Source organism: Micromesistius poutassou (genome assembly GCF_964030765.1).
Source record: "Micromesistius poutassou genome assembly, chromosome: 6".
Taxonomy (NCBI): Eukaryota; Metazoa; Chordata; class Actinopteri; order Gadiformes; family Gadidae; genus Micromesistius; species Micromesistius poutassou.
The window spans coordinates 12,408,850-12,427,359 of NC_140276.1; the positions used below are offsets into that span (position 1 = coordinate 12,408,850).

Consider the following 18,510-nt stretch of genomic DNA (forward strand, 5'->3'; position numbering starts at 1 on the left):
AAATAAACTGGTTGACACTTGATTTTTCACGGCCCATACACCAGTGATATTAAAACTAAAACTGAACTACAGTTCAGTATTATAGAGTGATGTGATGTGACGGTTATAGAGTGATGTGGCGATGACAGACGAAGTCTGCTGTTGACTGCTGTTTGAGTGTGTGTGTTGTGCTTGTTTTCAGGCGGGAGTTGGGACTCCCAGGGATGGTCATCGAGTATGACCTCCAGCATGCAGCTGGCCCAGGAGTGTCTGAAGGATCCCCCGGAGACGTCCGAGGAGCCGCCCGCACCGCTGGAAGGACTGGAGATGTTTGCACAGACCATCGAGACAGGTGACTGAATCTGTGTTCCTGGTGGTTCCCCGCAGGATCCTGCAGGTTTGAGTTCCAATGTCCAGATGGTTCGACTGAAGAGACTGCGACAGCCTGAAGAGAATGATCATATCAAACTTAAAGCAAAGCACAGACTCTGGTGAAACACAGGCCATTGCAATGTATATATATATTTTTCGATTGTCTCTTAGTGATGTCGATAAGTACAAAGTTTTGCAATCCGGGCCGACTTTTGTCAAGAACATCTCTTAAGCCCTCCTTCCTGTTTTGTCAAAACATTTCTCCCAAACATCACCTGATATTAGATTACTTTGCATTAACACTACGGTAGGCCGTTTGGAAAAACCAGCGGGAGTAAGCGAGAATTTGATAGTATCCAACCGAAAAAAAATCCCACCCAGCCCACCAGGCCTCCCTCCGAAGCCATCCTCCCCAAAACACCTGACTGGGGCGCTAGCTTTAGCAACAGGTCTGCCTATCCTTGTGGAAGCCTCCGGTCGTGTGCAAGTGCAAGGGCAGAGTGGGCAGAGGTTGGTAGGTAAGCACCAAAACAAATGTCCTACCCTACATTTAAGGCAGCCTACGGATGGCTTTTGGTGAGGATATCGTTTTCATTACATGTATGAAACGGTGCCTACATTGCTATGATGTCTGGCTAAGCACCGTTTGCAAACCTTGACGTGTGATGTGTGTGTGTGTGTGTGTGTGTGTGCAGTCCTCCGTCGCATCAAAGTCACCTTCGTGGACACCATCGTCCGCATCGAGCACCAACCCCTGGACCTGGAGACGGGCGTCGCCTTGGAGATGCACATCAAACGGTAAGCCCTGCCCCCACAACGTGGGGGGGGGGGGGGGGGAGAATTGGTTTTGGTTTCGTATTCACTTAGTTTCTGATTCACCAAATGTGAAGAGAAGAACGCAAGCCTCCATTTGACCAACGCCCTGAAAGACCCTACTACAACAACAACAACAGCAGCTGCTATTTGACCACAGATGTCCCAGTATGTGATTGCAGGGGAAATGGTGGCCTGGGGTCAGATTTCACCCTTAACCTCCCCTCCTGTTCTGTAGCCTCCCAGAAGACGAGCAGAAGATGCTGTCTCACTTCTCAAGTTCAGAGAAATTGGCTTAATGCATTGCGCAAGTGTCCCCAACAGTATGTACTGTGGGCCTGTAACCCCATGGCTGGTCATCAGAGGGGATATTGCATGTCATTGTATTGTTTCCTACATTGGATTCCCTTCTGGGCCACATGTGATTGGAAACTTAAGTCTGATATGTGTGTCCTAACAGCCAAGCAGGTAGGAGAAGGAATCAGTGTATTTGGCTATAACAGAGTTTATAACAGAGGCTATAACAGGCTATTGAGCTGTAATGAACTGGCGGTTGTGTTGGAGGGTTGGTTTACCACAATTCAGCAAAAGTTAGACTACAGAACTAGTCTATCCCCATAATTATGTGCTGTGCAGCTATGATCTGGCCTATTGGCCAGTTTGGTAATAATAATTGTTATTCAAGCTCATTCCAGTGGCCTGGTGTTGCCACTTAAGTCAGCTGACGTCTGTGTGAAATGTCCACCGAGTCAGATCTGCAAGTCACTATAGGTCCCACTCGCCCTTGCCCTCTCCCCCTACCTTCCTCTGAAGAACTGTCCACCAGCTCAGTAGTGGCAGAGGGAACCAACACTCATTCTGCCAACAGATGAGCCATTGCATTCCTACTGCATGTATGTGGGGGCGTCAGGGTACCCTGGGCAGAGAGATCCCAAGCCTCCTTCAACACGGGCCTCGCCGTCTATCAGGGCATAAACCGCTCTGGCCTGACAAACCCAGTGTAGCGGGCAACTAAAGCTCACACATTTACATTTAGAGCATTTAGCAGACTTACAAGTACATTTGTCATAAGAAGGTGAAGCAATATATCTCTGTTGGTACAGTAAGGATGTTCATAGAACCAAGTGCAGAGCATTCGCAGGTTAACCCATTCTCTGCATCCAACGACGATAGCTAGGATAAGATGCTACACAACTGAGTACTATAACTCAGTACAACATACAATAAGTGTGGTACACACCGGTGTTTGGGAGTTGACCGCTCAGACACCGTCACATCGGCGACAGGAGTGCCGGTCTTTGTTGGCTGCGTCCAGCTCCGTCGGGTGGTTTTGGTAAAAAAGGTTCTCCGATGTCCTCTGGTTATGTACAGGCGGTAGGTTGTGCCGTCTCGGTCCCTGATGTCGGAGCAAAAGCCTTCTCCCTCTCCATCAGAATCCCATTGGTAAAGAGGGAACTCCCCACAACTACCCGGTCACAGGGTGGGGGCAAACCCAATAACCCCAGCCCTGTCAAATCCCGTTCATTGCCCATCGAGCAAGCCGCAGACATTTAGCAAAGTCTAAAACGACTAAATAACAAATGTAGGACCCGAGACCACCTAGCACTATTATTTCAATAAATTGAACACATTGATCACAAAGTGTGTGTGTGCGTGTGTGTGTGTGTGTGTAGGCTAGAGTACTGTGACGAGGCGGTGCGAGAGCCAGCCGGGCAGAACGCGGTGCCTGTGGACATCCATCAGCCCCCGGCCTTCTTGCACAAGATCCTCCAGCTCAGCGCCGTGCAGCTCTTCTACGAGAGCACGGGCACACACCAGGTGGGACCCCCTCCCTGGTACAGCCTTCCTCAGGTTGTGGAAGCAGCCTGGATGCTCTTTTGGAGATGGACAGCTGTCACCTGTGGGGCCACCATAGCTCTCTCTCTGTCTGTCTGTCTGTCTGTCTGTCTGTCTGTCTGTCTGTCTGTCTCTCTCTCTCTCTCTCTCTCTCTCTCTCTCTCTCTCTCTCTCTCTCTCTCTCTCTCTCTCTCTCTCTCTCTCTCTCTCTCTCTCTCTCTCTCTCTCTCTCTCTCTCTGCCTCTCTAATTTAAATAGATCAATGTACATTGGGTATTGCACTCAATGTGAAGTCTACATTAAAATTACTTTTCCGTTCTGAACCTCGTCCACATGGTAGGTGTATTAGTTAGAGTGGGTGTTATTACTTAAAATAACTCAAAGGGACAATGATGCCTTGAACAGTCCGATTGCAGTGGGGACACGATTCGAACGGCCCCCTTGGTTTGGAGTGCGCTGTGTCTGTGGGAGACGTAGAGGGGGCCCGACGTGAAGGGGCTCCCGCGCAGCGGGCTCTGTGTGTGACCGAGCTACGGCCCTCTGACTCTGGATCCTCTCTGTCCCTGTCCACTCAGGGCCCCCCAGCCCCGGAGCCCCAGGGCTCCGCAGCTGCTAGTGAAGGAGAGGAGGAGGAGGAGGAGGAGGAGGATGAGGATGAGGAGGAGGATGATGACGATGAGGAGGAAGATGAGGGAGAAGAAGAAGAGGAATCGCCCCCCAAGGCGCCGTCCCGTCCCGCCCAGCAGCCTCTCCTGATAGGAAGCTGCTCAGGCTTCATCGAGACCATGGTCAAAATCAAACAGAACGACATGCTGCCCGGACCAAAGGTGAGTGTGTGTTGGTGTGTGTTTGGATTGGAGCCAGCATGTACGTTTTTATCTCTCATGTCCTGGTGTGTGTGTGTGTGTGTGTGTGTGTGTGTGTGTGTGTGTGTGTGTGTGTGTGTGTGTGCGTGTGCGTGTTCATCAGCTGGAGCTGGATGGAAAGGTGGGATGTCTGCACCTGCTGTTGTCCCCCGATCAGATCATCCACCTGACAGACCTGATGGCCGCTCTCTGCATAGACACCGGTACTGACAATGAACTCGACTCAACGCTCTCCACTGATCGCTCCTTATATATGTATATATCCTTATATATATATCCTCCTTATATATATATATATATATATATATATATATATATCCTTATATCCTTATATATTCCTTCTCTCAGGGCCCATGCAAACAGACACGACATGGTGGGCCAACAAGTCCCGACGTTGTCTGGCGCAGCACGTTGCGTCCGTTTGCATGGCATGTCGGCACTCGTTGGGACTTGTTGGATGTCGTTGGCTGAAGTTTAAACATTTGGCAACAAGTCCCAACATTTCTTTTGTTCCGTGTTCCCCGAAGCGCAGCTCGACATTGTTGCGTCGATGCATCAGTTTGCACAGACCGCTCAACGCGTTTAATGCCCGCAGGCGCACTTTAATGACTGCATAGCACTATGGGGCATGTTGCTGTCCCAGAATGCAGCATGGCACCAAAGTAGGGCTAATCGACGGGCAACAATGTTGGCAGTTGTTTCGTCCGTTCGAATGGGCCTTTAGACTTGATTTAGTTTATTGATTTTTCACAATAGTAACACAATAACAATACACAACAAAAGACAAGGGGAGAGAAAGGGGGCGGGGGGGGGGTAGCTGCAGTTAAGTACAGTTAAACTTAAAAATTTAAAAGTGCCAACCATGTTGGTTATGCTAGCCCCCGCCAACAGCTAAAGAGCCAACCATGTTGGTTATGCTAGCCCCCGCCAACAGCTAAAGAGCCAACCATGTTGGTTATGCTAGCCCCCGTCAACAGCTAAAGAGCCAACCATGTTAGTTATGCCAGCCCCTATCAATAATGTCATCCCTTTCAATGGGATTTATCGTTATCCTTATGCGATGGAGGTTATGCACAGAATATCTACATGGTCAACAAAAAGAGGCAGAGTAAGTTCACTGACGCCGGTCCACCAAGCATACCTGTTTAATAATTGACCAGGGAGAATAATGGTCGACTTTGACACCTCTCCCAACCGCCGGTCGGGAACACAAGCTGGCTGTGTTTGCCAACATGGTTCCTGTTATGGAGAGGTGTGTTCAGGTCGATGAACGCCATCTGACGAGTGGTTCCTGTTTGATTTGCCCTTGTTTAATTGCATCCATCCAAATCGGCTTTAATACACACAGTATGTAAGCACTCACTACTGGATTGAACTTTGTAAAGGGATAACAAGGTCGCCTATACATGCAGAACTGACCTTTGAATACTGTAATGTCAGTCTTCATAGAGCGTTCCCTGTGATAATGCAGCCATAAATTCCGGGATATGTTCTGAAATCCTGTGCAGTGTGTCCTCCTTTTTCAGTAGACGTCTTATGCACGCCTTTTTCCCAGCATGGTGTGCGTGATTACACTGCCCGAGGTAAATTGCCAGCTTGAGCTAGCACCCCAATTTACCCTCCCACACATTGGCGGTTTCATTCTGCTGTAAATGCGATCAGACGGCTCCGTGGTTCCAGGGGGCCGGAACTTGGGTAGAGGTGTTGCTAATATTTCCACAGGTTTTCTTTGTGTGACACATCCCTTCTCCTGCATGTTTGAGCTTCTTCTAAAATCAAAATCAAAAGGTCAGCCCATCCTTGGGCCTCTGCAAGGGCCCATAATATCCGTGGTTACTCACACAAGACCCGTACCCCTTCTCCCCCCCCCCCCCCCTTCACCCCCAGAGCCAGAGAGTAAGGGCCCCGGGGTCCACAGCCAGCCCCTGGAGCCCGATGACCTGCGTCTCATCGAGGAGGACCTCAGCAAACAGCTGGACTCCACCCCCCGGGACCGGGACTGGGACGAGGACGGCGACTTGGACCCCTTCCTCTACGGGATGGAGAACGGAGGTGGGAGGGGGAGGGGGGGGGTCGTGGTCGGACCTGTAGAATGGAGTTGACCCATCTCAATACACTGGCCCTGTTTACATGAGAGTAATGTGTAGAATGTACAACTTTGGCCTATTTTGACTGTGATTAGATTAAAAAAGGCGAATCCATGTGCACAAAAGCCATGGCACGCTCAAAGTCGTCTCTGCGTGTTCACATGTCGGGGCGGTTCATAAGAGAATCCATTCTTGATACGCGCACACCTACAGGTTTCAGATAATGGTTTTCACAATCTCCACGAGTGGGCGGGAACTGAGTGACGGCGGTCCACCAGTTCTCAACGCTTTTGAATAATGCCCCCGAATCGTGTGTTACATTAGAAATGCAAGGTGTAGGACTAAGAGCTAGGCCCAGCCCGGCCATGTTTCAAATACGTTAGCGTACAACGCCCCTCCCAACGGGCTGTACCTCACCTGACGACCGGTGTCCTGCTGCGTGTGCTCAGACATGTTCTACTCCATGGGTCCCGGAGCGATGAGTGTCAGCGTGACGTCGGCGCGCTCCGGCAGTGAGCTCTCCGACAGCGACATGGAGTCCTCCACGCTCAGCCTGAACAGCCTCTCGCAGCCGGCCCAGGTACCTGACCTTCTCCCTCTGTCTGCTCACCCACCGTCCCCCCCCCGCCAGTCTGTCTGTTTGTCTGGCTGACAGACTGTCTGTCTTGCCCTTTGTCTTATGGTGCCTCTCTGCATCAAAGCATCGGTTGCTCCTAACTATGTGCCTGGTGGTCGTTCTTTCCTTTCTGTCCATATTTTCCTCGGTTAGTCTGTTCGCCTGTGGCGGCTTTAAATGCACATCTGGATTATAACTTGAACCAGGTATCCTTTTGAACTGACAAAAAGGATACCTATAATGTATAATGATATTATTTATACTGTGTTTCGAAGAGCGCAGTGATCTAATGCTTACCATCTGGTTTTAAAATCTCTACTACAGCAGATCAAAACCCTATTTCGTTATTTGAAGGCTGATGTTGGTCTCCCTTCCTCTCTCCCTCTCTCCCTCCCAGGGCATGTCGAACTACCCCAGACGTTATCCTGTAGCAGGTTCCATGTCCAGCCTGTCCCAGGCCAGCAGTCGCCCCAGAGGTAACCACCTGCCTCTGGTGGGGCCTAGCTCTGCCAAGGGCCCTTAGATCAGAGCAGAGACAAGCCAGATGGGCTGGGCGAGTTACATGAGTTACTGAGTTCCCAAGATGGTCACAGCTGAATATAAATAATGCTTTGGCATCCTTTCCTTTTTAATATCGCAGTTTGTAGCTTTTCATGGTTCCCCCACTGCATTATTGAATTTCTACTTTTTATCCATTTGATGAATAATAACGCCGCACTTATTATGAAAAGCTGCTTTCTAGGGCTTGGTGTTTATTACATTCAAATCAAGTTTAATAAGGAAATATTTCATTTTAATCTTCATATTATTTATTAAAGTTGTATGCATCTGGTTATATTTCTCTCAACCTCAATCATGTTGTTGTTGTATTTGTACATGTGTATGTTGAAAATGTTGTGTATAAATAAAGCTTTAGTGTCTGAGGTGAGCCCTCTGCCCCGCCCCCAGGCCGCTCCCACAGCGGCCAGTCTGAGCCCATGAAGCCAGACGCCTTGCTGCGGCTGTCGCTGGGCGGCCTCACCCTGACCCTGCTGCAGGAGGACCCGCCCCCCGCCGCCGACGGAGCCCCCTCATTGGCCCAAGTGTTCTTCCGCGAGCTGGCCTTCTTCAAGGACAGCATGTTCAGCGAGAGGGACTTCCACCACCTCCGGAGCAGCTTCGCCAAGGCCTGCCCTCACTCCAACATCAGGTGGGCACACCAAGCACATACACACACGCACACACACACGCACAGCCTGCCCTCACTCCAACATCAGGTGAGTACACGCGCGTTTGCAAACACTAGTGCGCGCACGCACGCAGACACCACGCGTGCACACAGACATAACCATGCGCGCAGACATCCACTTGTTCACCTACTCCTTCATTCACTCAATCATACACACTTGATGCATTTAAAACCTTTTTCATGAACATTCGATGAGATTCACATTGCCACGGCCTGCCCTGACCCCAACATCACGTGGGTACATGCACGCTCGCAGACACACCCGCACAGACACACCAGCGCAGACACATACGCGCACGTGGACCCACGCGTGCGGACAATCCAAACACACACGCAAAGGCGTGCGCGCGCGCACACACACACACGCATGCAGACACACCCTCATGCTCACCTTCATTTACTCTCACACTCAATCACGAACACTTGATGAATTTAAAACCTTTTTCATGAATATTCGATGTGAATAGTGTGGCAGTACCCTGTTGTACTGCGATCCGTAACGTCTCTCGTCTCCACCCGTCCTAGGCTGACGGGCGCGGCGGTGCAGGTGGCGTGCGAGACGAGGAGCGGCGGGCGCCACAGCCGGTCGGTGACCTCTGACCTGTCGTTCAGCCGGCTGGAGCTGCTGGAGTGTCTGTGGGGGGACGGAGGGCCGCAGTACTGCCAGGTGCCACGCCCGCTTCCTCTCCCTGTCCCGCCCCACCGGGACCCCTCAAACCCATCCACACGCAGGATTAACATGCAAGGGTTTCCCACAGCACTTTCCCAAGTTTTTTTTATTGTTAATAATATACAAAAGTATAAAATCATCTGAGCTTCATTTGCTCTCTGTGTATAGATCAAGACAGACTTGTGGAACAGGCTGCAGGTTAACAGTCTGACAGCCTGCATGACAAAAAGCGTAAATGGTCCACCTGTAAAAGAGTGCAATTACCAAAGGGACCTTGAATTATTCTTTTTCAAACCACAGAGGATAGCCTGTAGCGATGCTACTCCCCCCCCCGGCGAACACCACCAACACCTCAAATAACATATTTTCTGCGGTAAACCCTGACATGTCTGTCTGTCATTCCCTCGGCTCATACAGCTTGGATATCAGCGCAATGTCTGCTGTCCTACTGTCCCTCTTTATTACCGGCCAGACCTAACGAGTTAGTGATTCGATTCGATCAATTTATGTCCTGCTCTCTTCTGTGTGTGTGTGTGTGTGTGTGTGTGTGTGTGTGTGTGTGTGTGTGTGTGTGCGTGTGCGTGTGTAGTTGCTCCAGTTCCAGAAGGCGGGTCTGTTCACGCTGGGTGCTGCTGCCCGACCCTGTGCTCAGCTGCACTACGGCCTCACGGAGAAACAGCAGCGCAAGGTAACCTTAAGCACACACTCACTCTCTCACTCACTCTGCTATACTGTACTATCGTTTCATTTTGCACGTTAACGTTGCATCAAACTATATTTGTGGTTGTAGCTGACTGAGGGCGGGGGTGCGGTGAGTCATAACCCACACTTTCAATTTATTATTAAATAACACCACGTATAAGGAGCGCCACTCCAGTTATTTTTATATAATTTGTGAGTACTCTGTGAAAAACAAAACAGATACCGTGAGTCCATTGCTTTACTTGGTGTCAAATAACTGAAAAACATATACAGTGCGTGTTCGGTGGCTACACCTTCTCTTATAACGGACAGATATACTATGCTCCATCGCTACACTTGAAGTGACTGAAGTACCCACCCTTTGTTTGAACATCTTATTTCTTGGGGCTTTCTGAAGATATACAGTATATCGATATATATATATATATTTTTTTTTTATGATGCAGGAAAGTATTAAAGGTAACAAAGTTACAATTTAAAATGGCCTGGCTCAGTACAAAGCTGATTTCCTGTTCTGCTGCACATATAACAGGAACAAGGCCAAAAAAAAAAAAGTCTGAACGGCAAAATATTTTCCAATGCTCATCATCTGGGAAGGCCTCAAGGCCACCGCCTATTTATGGAGATCCCCAGGCAGCCAGCTAGGCGTTGTCCTGTCTGCAAGGCACTGCAGAATAGACAGGAGCTCCCCTTTCCTGAGAAATCAGCTGTTCAGACATGCTTCTACGTCTTTCTGTGTTCGCCATCAATCTCCCGGTTGCTTCTGCCCACGCTCGCTCAACAGCAGCGATATCTGTGCGATATCAATGTTGTCATGTGTTGATTTTATTCGAAAACAGCTATTTCTTAGTATATGGCGTTGGTCTAAGTGTGTGTGTATGTGTGTGTGTGTGTGTGTGTGTGTGTGTGTGCAGGGCCGGCAGCGGGTGGTGCGCCGGGACAGCGTGGTGAAGGTGGAGCTGGCAGAGCTGAGTGCTGAGCTGGACCTGGACGTCCTGAGTCGCCTGGGAAACCTGAGCAGGGCCTTCAGCCACTGTCCCACACAGAACCCCCAGCCTGCAAGCACACAGGTGCTCACACACACACACACACACACACGCACGCTCACACACACACACACACACACACACACACACACACACACACACACACACACACACACACACACACACACACACACACACACACACACACACACACACACACACACACACACACACCCTAAAGACCTGTCTCCCTCTCTCTATGCCCCCCACCCCCCTCCCCAGGTCCTCAGCAGCGAGCTGTACTCCTCCTTCTCCCTGGCGTCTCCGCACGCCGTCCTGCGGCTCCGCTTCCCCGTGCCGGACCTGCGGCCTCCGCCGGCGCGGCGCCCGCCGACCCAGAAGGCCGTGCGGTCGGAGACCCTGGTGCTGGAGCTCTCGGACCTGGAGCTCCGGCACCAGGAGGCGCCGGACCTGCAGGGGGAGCAGCAGCGGCCCTCCGGCCTTCCCCCCGGCCAGCCCCGCGCCGAGGCCCCCTGCCTCACCCAGCTCCTGGAGGCCTCCTTCAGCGACCTGCAAGGTGAGGGCCCTGCGGGGCCGTCGCGTGCATCCGTGGTGCTCAGGTGGCGTTCAGAGTTCACCCAGACTCTGCATAGCCACCCCAATCCCTCCCCTCCTACTCATTGTATTTTGTACGTCCTGGCACTTAATGTACGTACTTATTGTCTGTCGTACGTAGTTATAGTTCTTGGTTAAGTAGCTTCGTATCCTAGCTATCTCTGCTATATACGGGGAATTGGTTAACCCAGCGATTGTTAGTGCTTGGCACTTGGTTCTATGAACATCCTTACTGTACTGAGAGAGATATATTGTTTCACCTTCTTCTGACAAATGTACTTATTGCAAGTCGCTTTTGATAAAAGCGTCTACGAAATGCCCTAAATGTAAATGTAAATGGTGCAGCTGGTGAGATGTCTCACGTCAGCGTCAGCAGTGGTGCGTGGAAGTATCTGGGTGGAACAGGGTAGTGAGAACAATGCACTTCTTATGTCTCAATGGTGTTTTCTGCACAGCTCAACGTATTTATTTATATTTGATTGAGTGAATGTGGATACATGTCAGTTAAGCGCAGGTAGGGGATTGGCGTCTTACTTCAGAGTGGGCATTAGGGTGTGAACACAGAATTGGGAGTGGGGCCTATAGGACCTGTGTATTATCATGCCGATGCAAAGGATAGCAGGATCAGATAAACCAACTGTCCACATGCATTTTGTATTGCATTCCATCAGGTCCTCAGTCAGTTACCTACTTTGCCTCCAGTCCACAACAGCCTTTATTTCTGCACGTTACATCTCTGTAATGAATGTTGATTCCTTCCTCTCCCAGGGTCCTATGAAGGCTGGGAGGGAGACTCCTTCCCCTGTATCAGGGTGAAGAAGAATGGCGAATCTCTTCCCAGGTGAGCCCCTACCGGAGATAGACGTACTCATGGATGTACTCCTCTCAGAATTAGGCTCTGGACTGAAACAAAGTCCAAAACTCTTTTGCTTTTCCGCACACAATATCCCACACACATATCTTGACGTTGAACAAAGAAAAAAAAAAAAAAAAGTTTATATATATTGTTTGACTAACATTTATATTTGTATTGCTCTTTGTCATGAGATGTGGTTGTGTAAATAGTAAATGAAGAGAATAAAGAGTCTTCAACACTAAATGTTATCCAATTGATCACCCCTTATCATTCATTTGGTGCACGAACCAAAACCAAGTTCGGGTTCAGTTCCTTTTTCTCCCTCTCTCATTCCTTCTCTCACTCACTCACTCACTCACTCACTCACTCACTCACTCTGTCTCTGACTCACTCACTCACTAACTCACTCACTCACTAACTCTCTCTGTCTTTCTCACTCACTCTCTCTCTCCCACTCTCCCACTCTCTCCCACTCTGTCCCACTCTCTCCCACTCTGTCCCTTGCCCCGTCCCTCCCCTCCAGGCTATCGGTGCGTGTGAGTGGGGGGGACGCCCAGGGCTCGGGGCCCGGCGGGGGGCTGGGCTGCCTGGCCCGGGACCTGGCCACCATGTCCTTCGAGAGCCCGTGTGACATCGGCGACAAGACCAGCTCGCCCTTCTCCTCCAACCGCACCATGTTCGAGACCGAGGAGGTGGGGGCGCCCAGGGGCACAGCCAGACACGCACAGCCATGCTGAGACACACAGACCACACAGGCTAAGGCCCCATCCGCACGGGCGAAAACAATCTTTTCCCCTTCCCTTTTCCTCGGCTGCGTTTCAGGAATATCTCTGTAAAGACGGACTCATCGCAAAAAAAACGCATTGAGCTGTAGAAACGCTGTAGTACATATTGAAGGCCACTGTGTGGCGCTGGTTCATGTGCATCAATCCTGCGCGCTGTATACAAACATAAAGTTGAGGAGGAGAAAGCAATTGTTAAACCTTTTAGATTGAGCAGAAAATGCTTTTTAATGTACAGTTAGTGATTTAATTTACCAAGGGGCTGTATTTAAAGCTACAAAAATAATACAAATCAAACAAAACATATTCGACAGAACTCTAACGTTCCCCTCCTGGTGGGGGGGGGGGGGGGGGGAGATGACGTCATCGTTTGCGTATCGGCCGTCCACAAGAATCCGAATAGGAAAATGCATAGGGCCGTTTTTATCTTATCCACCGTGGGATCTGGTTTCAAAAAAGTGTGTTTTCGGCAACCGAAAACGCCGGATCCATCTGGACGGTCAGCCCAAACACACAAGACTTATGCGTTTTCACCAAAAAGTAGTTTCCGTGTGGACAGGGCCTAAAGCGGCCATCTTGTACCAACAGACCTACAGGCACATAGAGGCCAGGGTTCTCCCCGAAGAGTGTAATAGAGCTGTGGAGCCACTATGCTCCTGCACAGCACCTCTGTGTTACATTTCGAAAAAAGGGAATTTAGTTGATACTGCAACCATGTAAAAATGTAAATGTAAAAACCTGGAGGCATATACAAAATTCTCACACACATGAGGACCACATTGCACACAAATAGTACGTCTATTGTCCAGAACACACTATCAGGCTCTGACATTTACTTGCATGTTTATCCCTAATTCTCTTACCCGTTACCTCTCATTTGGTCTTATTTCCCCCCTTTTCCATGTCTCTTATTGAATCTTTACATGATCTCTTTATCTCCCTCTAACTCTCTCTCTCCACTCTCTTCTCTCTCTGTCTCTCTCTCCGCTCTCCCCTCTCCCTTCTCTCTCTCCCCTCTCTCTTCTTTCTCTCCCTTCTCTTCTCTTCTTTCTCCCATCTCTCCCTTCCAATCTTCTCTCTTGCCTATCTTCTTTTCCCCCTCCTCTCTCACCCCTCTCCCCCCCTCTCTCTTCTCTCTCTCCCTCTTCTCTCTCTCTCCCTCTCCCCTCTCTTCTCTCTCCTCTCTCTCCCCTTTCTCTTCTCTCCCCTCTCCCTCTCTCCCCTCTCTCTCCCTGGCCGGGGTGCAGATGGTGATCCCCGCTGACCCAGAGGAGATGCTTCAGTTCCAGGCTCACTGTGTGGCCCACTGCCGGTGTGCCATGGACATCAGCCTGCCGCTCGCCTACATCCTCCTGCCCAGCAAGCAGGCCTTCCAGAGCATCTACAACAGGTGGCGCCCCACACTCACACCAGGTTCACACCAGACAAACATCAGGTTCACACCAGGCTCACACCAGACACACACCAGACACACACACCAGGTTCCCACCAGGTTCACACCAGGATCACACCAGGTTCTCACCAGACACACATCAGGTTCACACCAGGTTCACACCAGGATCACACCAGGTTCACACCAGGTTTACACCAGGTTTACATCAGGTTTACATCAGGTTCACACCAGGTTTACATCAGGTTCACACCAGGTTCTCACCAGACACACATCAGGTTCACATCAGGGTTACATCAGGTTCACACCAGACACACATCAGGTTCACACCAGGTTCACATCAGGTTCACACCAGGTTTACATCAGGTTTACTCCCCCCCCCCCCCTTTCTCCATCGTTCTTTATCTACCCCTCAGGATCAACAATGACCTCTTAATGTGGGAGCCCCCTCCTCCTCCCCCTCCCCCTCCTCACTCTGACCCCCACCACCCCGCTGCCCACCTCAACCGCCGTCACCACGACAACGAATTCCAGCTGTGCAAGTCGGCCTTCAGGCTCGGTGAGTGTGACCGAGTTTGGTTCAATACGGTATCAATATCATGACGTCACATTGTAGTTACCGCTGCTGTTTTCTAAGTATCAGAGCGAAGGAATGTAATTGGTATTCTGATCATTATTGGGGCAGCATGTGGCTCAGGGGGTAGAGCGGGTTGGCTGGTAATCGGAAGGTTGCTAGTTCGATCCCCGGCTCATCCCACCTCACCCTAACTGCTCCTGACGAGCTGGCTGTCGCCTTGCATGGTTGACACCAGCATCAGTGTGTGAATGTGTGCATGAATGGAATGAGTTGGAAACTCTTCAAGGATTTCTGACGCGAGACGTGGCAAAACAAAGGTTTGATTAGCCTAGGTAACGCTATACATGCATTTATTTGGGATTTCTCATTACTACAACTCTTGAGTCCTATATCAGCAGGAGTATCAGCAACAAGAAATTCCTGGATACACGCTGATGTACAAAAACAATAAGACTTATTTTTAAAATAAGTAACTTTTTAAATTGAATACACATCCATGATGCTAGTGAGAATGGTTGACTGTCAATCCAGTTTTTAAACAGATACTTAAAATGCATTTTTCAGATTCCGATTCGGAAGAGGAGGAGCCTCCGTTCTACTCGGCGGACGACTCAGCAGAGAGGAGAGCGTCCCAGCCTCGGCCGAACCACAGCCTCAGCCTCCTCACCCTCACCGTGGTCATCGGCAAGGGCCGCCTCCAGGCCATGACGGACAGGAAGGTCAGCCAACCCACTGCAGCGCATTCTCTGAAAATTCTTTTTTTTTTGGATTGTAGTCTTTTAATTGGGGATTAGTCTATTCATTTTGCCCTTTTATACCCTGTGCTCAAAGGACCATCATCATGGGGAGCTTGTGTTGGACCTGGAAGGAGGGAAGATATTCAGCGTTGCACAGCACCAGAACAACCCCAATCTCAACTTCCTGTGTGTGGAGAGCAAGAAAGTGGACCTTTATCATAAAGGTTGGTTTTATGACCCCTCCTAAGCAAAACACTGAACACTGTTTCATTGAAGATAAAAAAAGTAATTGATCCCAACATTTTATATAGTGATATTATTTTTTTAATATATTAGGCCCTCATCCATTTCTGTACTTTTACAATACAGATTGCCGCCACCAGATAATGATTAATTTCTCCCTCATTATTTCCTCTAACAGCTGCAGTGAAAGAGTCCCCTCTCCCAGAACGGTTGGAAATGCCCAACTTCACCGTTCCGAAGAACCTGGACCCAACCATTTACCAGACGGAGGCGGGGGTGAGCAGCGTGAGCGGCAGGGAGAGCGGGCTCCAGATGCTGTCAACGGCGATCAAGATCTCCCTGGACCCCAAGAGGAACGTCAAGGTGGGTCTTCCCCAATGATCAGGCCTCAGCGACTCAATCATCAGCGTTACCAGTACCAATCATCTTAAAATGGCTTCCCTGGTGATTGGCTTTGGGTTAGATTCGTCCGCACCCAAACTCAAGTCTTCAAAACAGTAGTGAAGCGAAAGCATGTATTACATATTCCTTCTTTAATGGAGATTGTATAATGACCTCAATCAAACCAGAACACGAGCTGACTGAATGTGTTCTATTGTATTGCAGTGGTACTTGATGATTCTATACCAATCCAACCCACTCATTCTCTTGTTGTTGTTGTTGTTGTTGTTGTTGTTGTTGTGGTAGGAGTTCCTGGTTGCTGTGCGCCTTCAGGGCGCCACCATGCGTCACTACGTCACCCAGACCGGCCACAGCTGGTATGAGCAGGTAGGGAGACCCGTCCAGCTGTCACTCTTCATCCTGCACTGCAGTTTCCTTCACGAGAAATCTCTACTAATGTCATACGGACGAAGAACAGTAGACAAGAGCAGGAGGGAAAATAACGGAAAACCGAATTCTTCCCAAGAGATATTTTCTTTAAAAATGGTCCAACATCTGTTGGACCTTATCTACCCTATTCTTGCCCTGAACGGCGACAGCATAATCCTATTAACGGGTCCGTGTTGTGTTACGTCTTTTGTGGTTGCAGCTCGTTGAGTTTCTGGACGTCATCGACGACCCCATTCTGGGATACACCGCGCCTGCTGTCATTACCGTCCTCCACACACAGCTGGCCACCTGCGCTGTGGACTACAGGTCTGTGCACACGCACACACACACACACACTCATATGCACACACATATTAAAACCGCACAGATATGACCATTGCAGAAAACCCTAGCAACACCTGAGGCGTTTACATTTGACATTACATTGAGGGCGAACTAGCAACCTTCCGGTTACAACCCACCCGTTTGACACACTCTTGAAAGTCACATTTATTTGTATAGCATTAGTTTCAGTCTTTAAAGTCTTCACAGGCCCACACTATTCCACACCCCCTCACCCTCAGCTCTGGAAAGGGCCGGGAGAAGCCACTGCAGCTGAATCCACAGTTGTGCGTACTGCATGGGTGTGGAGACCCACGTCAGGCTCAGAGATGCCATGCAGGTCTTTGCAGAGCTGGCTGCGTTTACATCTCCACATCACTAATCCGGAAATAGAACTGCAGGACCGAGTCTGCGCCAGTGAAAAGATGTGGACAAAGCACAATGTCTATGTGAAAAAAAAAAAATTTTTTTTTTTGCTAAATAGTTCCAATACACTGCTGTAAAGCGAACAACCAACCAACCAACTGAAAATACTGTGTTTTGATTTTGCTGGGTGCATTCATTTTATTCCTGTGTGTCTGGCTGTCTATAACAAAACCAAACGCTATTATGGCAAAAAGCTAATCTAAAGAAAAACCACCAATCCACCCAGGCCTCTGTACCTGCCGCTGAGAGTCGTCTTCACTGCAGAGTCCTTCTCTCTGTCCAGCAACATCATCGTGGACACGGCCACCTTCCACCTCAGGTAGGACCTGCTCAGCACCGGCCCCTGCTGGCTGAACCTAAAGGGTTCTGTCCTTCACCCACTTCGTCACCTGAAGCGGGAGAAACACAAAGATCACAAAGTCCGGAGCCGTGCTAACAGAATAATGACACAGGACACAAGATTAGAGTTAACTTGAAAGGTGTAAACGCGAAATCACAATGTGGATATAATAAGATGCGCAATGCTCAATCTCTGAGTGTAAAAGTGTGTGTAAAAAGTGTGTGTCTTGTCTCCCTCTTCCCTCGTTTTGTGGCTCTATGACCTTAGACCTGTAGTGCTGGAACGAGTTGAATGGTAAATGGGCTGCATTTATACAGCGCTTTTCTGACCAGTGGCCACTCAAAGCGCTTTACAATATTGCCTAACATTCACTCATTCATGCACACACTCACACCCCGACGGCGGAGTCAACCACGCAGGGCGACAGCCAGCTCGTCAGGAGCAGTCAGGGTTAGGTGTCAGCCTTCCGTTTACCAGCCGACCCACTCTCCCTCCTTGGCTACTGCCGCCAGAGAGAGTTCTCATCCGTCTCTCTACTCTGGTCTAGATTCATCCTGGATGACTCTGCCCTCTACCTCTCAGAGAAGTGTGAGAGTGACACCGTAGACCTGAGGAGAGGTAGGACCTGTGTGTGTGTGTGTGTGTGTGTGTGTGTGTGTGTGTGTGTGTGTGTGTGTGTGTGTGTGTGTGTGTGTGTGTGTGTGTGTGTGTGTGTGTGTGTGTGTGTGTGTGTGTGTGTGGTTATCAATAAATTAGGTAATCACCTGCACTTTCATTAGCGTTTCATCCTTTAGAGACGTGTGTGTGTGTGTGTGTGTATTGACATGCTCTGCGCTCTCTCCACACAGACTATGTGTGTGTGCTGGACATCGACCTGCTGGAGCTGGCAATCACCACGTGGAAAGGCAGTGATGCGGGCAAGCTGGTGAGAGTGAGAGTGAGAGAGAGAGAGAGACTCTGCACAGCAGCGTGGTTCCCTGGTTCACCCAGCCTGAAGCCTGGCTAACTCCCCCATTCTCTCTCCCCGTCCCTCGCTCAGACCCAGCCCCTCTTCGAGCTGCGGTGCTCCAACAACGTGGTCCACGTGCACACGTGCGCCGACTCGTGCGCGGCCCTGGTGAACCTGCTGCAGTACCTGGTCTCCCAGGGCGACCTGCACCCGCCCCCACGCCACACCTCCCCCACCGAGATAGCCGGCCAGAAGTTGCCGGTAAGGACCCCCCCCTCCCCCCCCCTT

General features: G+C 50.0%; 1 protein-coding gene across 1 annotated transcript in view; it reads left to right on the forward strand.

The window, feature by feature from the left end:
* atg2a (autophagy related 2A) overlaps positions 1–18,510 on the forward strand; it is a 28,659-nt gene that overhangs the window by 1,101 nt on the left and 9,048 nt on the right. Inside the window, exons 3-28 of the mRNA XM_084469851.1 lie at positions 182–331; positions 1,047–1,149; positions 2,838–2,982; positions 3,576–3,827; positions 3,970–4,069; positions 5,754–5,918; positions 6,403–6,533; positions 6,967–7,045; positions 7,518–7,758; positions 8,323–8,464; positions 9,057–9,155; positions 10,084–10,239; positions 10,438–10,732; positions 11,539–11,611; positions 12,150–12,318; positions 13,656–13,798; positions 14,215–14,357; positions 14,940–15,094; positions 15,207–15,336; positions 15,534–15,718; positions 16,043–16,123; positions 16,386–16,492; positions 17,160–17,252; positions 17,821–17,891; positions 18,122–18,198; positions 18,313–18,483. Of these exons, the coding sequence (XP_084325977.1) occupies positions 182–331; positions 1,047–1,149; positions 2,838–2,982; positions 3,576–3,827; positions 3,970–4,069; positions 5,754–5,918; positions 6,403–6,533; positions 6,967–7,045; positions 7,518–7,758; positions 8,323–8,464; positions 9,057–9,155; positions 10,084–10,239; positions 10,438–10,732; positions 11,539–11,611; positions 12,150–12,318; positions 13,656–13,798; positions 14,215–14,357; positions 14,940–15,094; positions 15,207–15,336; positions 15,534–15,718; positions 16,043–16,123; positions 16,386–16,492; positions 17,160–17,252; positions 17,821–17,891; positions 18,122–18,198; positions 18,313–18,483 (3,656 nt within the window). The remainder of the gene's footprint in view (positions 1–181; positions 332–1,046; positions 1,150–2,837; positions 2,983–3,575; positions 3,828–3,969; positions 4,070–5,753; positions 5,919–6,402; positions 6,534–6,966; positions 7,046–7,517; positions 7,759–8,322; positions 8,465–9,056; positions 9,156–10,083; positions 10,240–10,437; positions 10,733–11,538; positions 11,612–12,149; positions 12,319–13,655; positions 13,799–14,214; positions 14,358–14,939; positions 15,095–15,206; positions 15,337–15,533; positions 15,719–16,042; positions 16,124–16,385; positions 16,493–17,159; positions 17,253–17,820; positions 17,892–18,121; positions 18,199–18,312; positions 18,484–18,510) is intronic.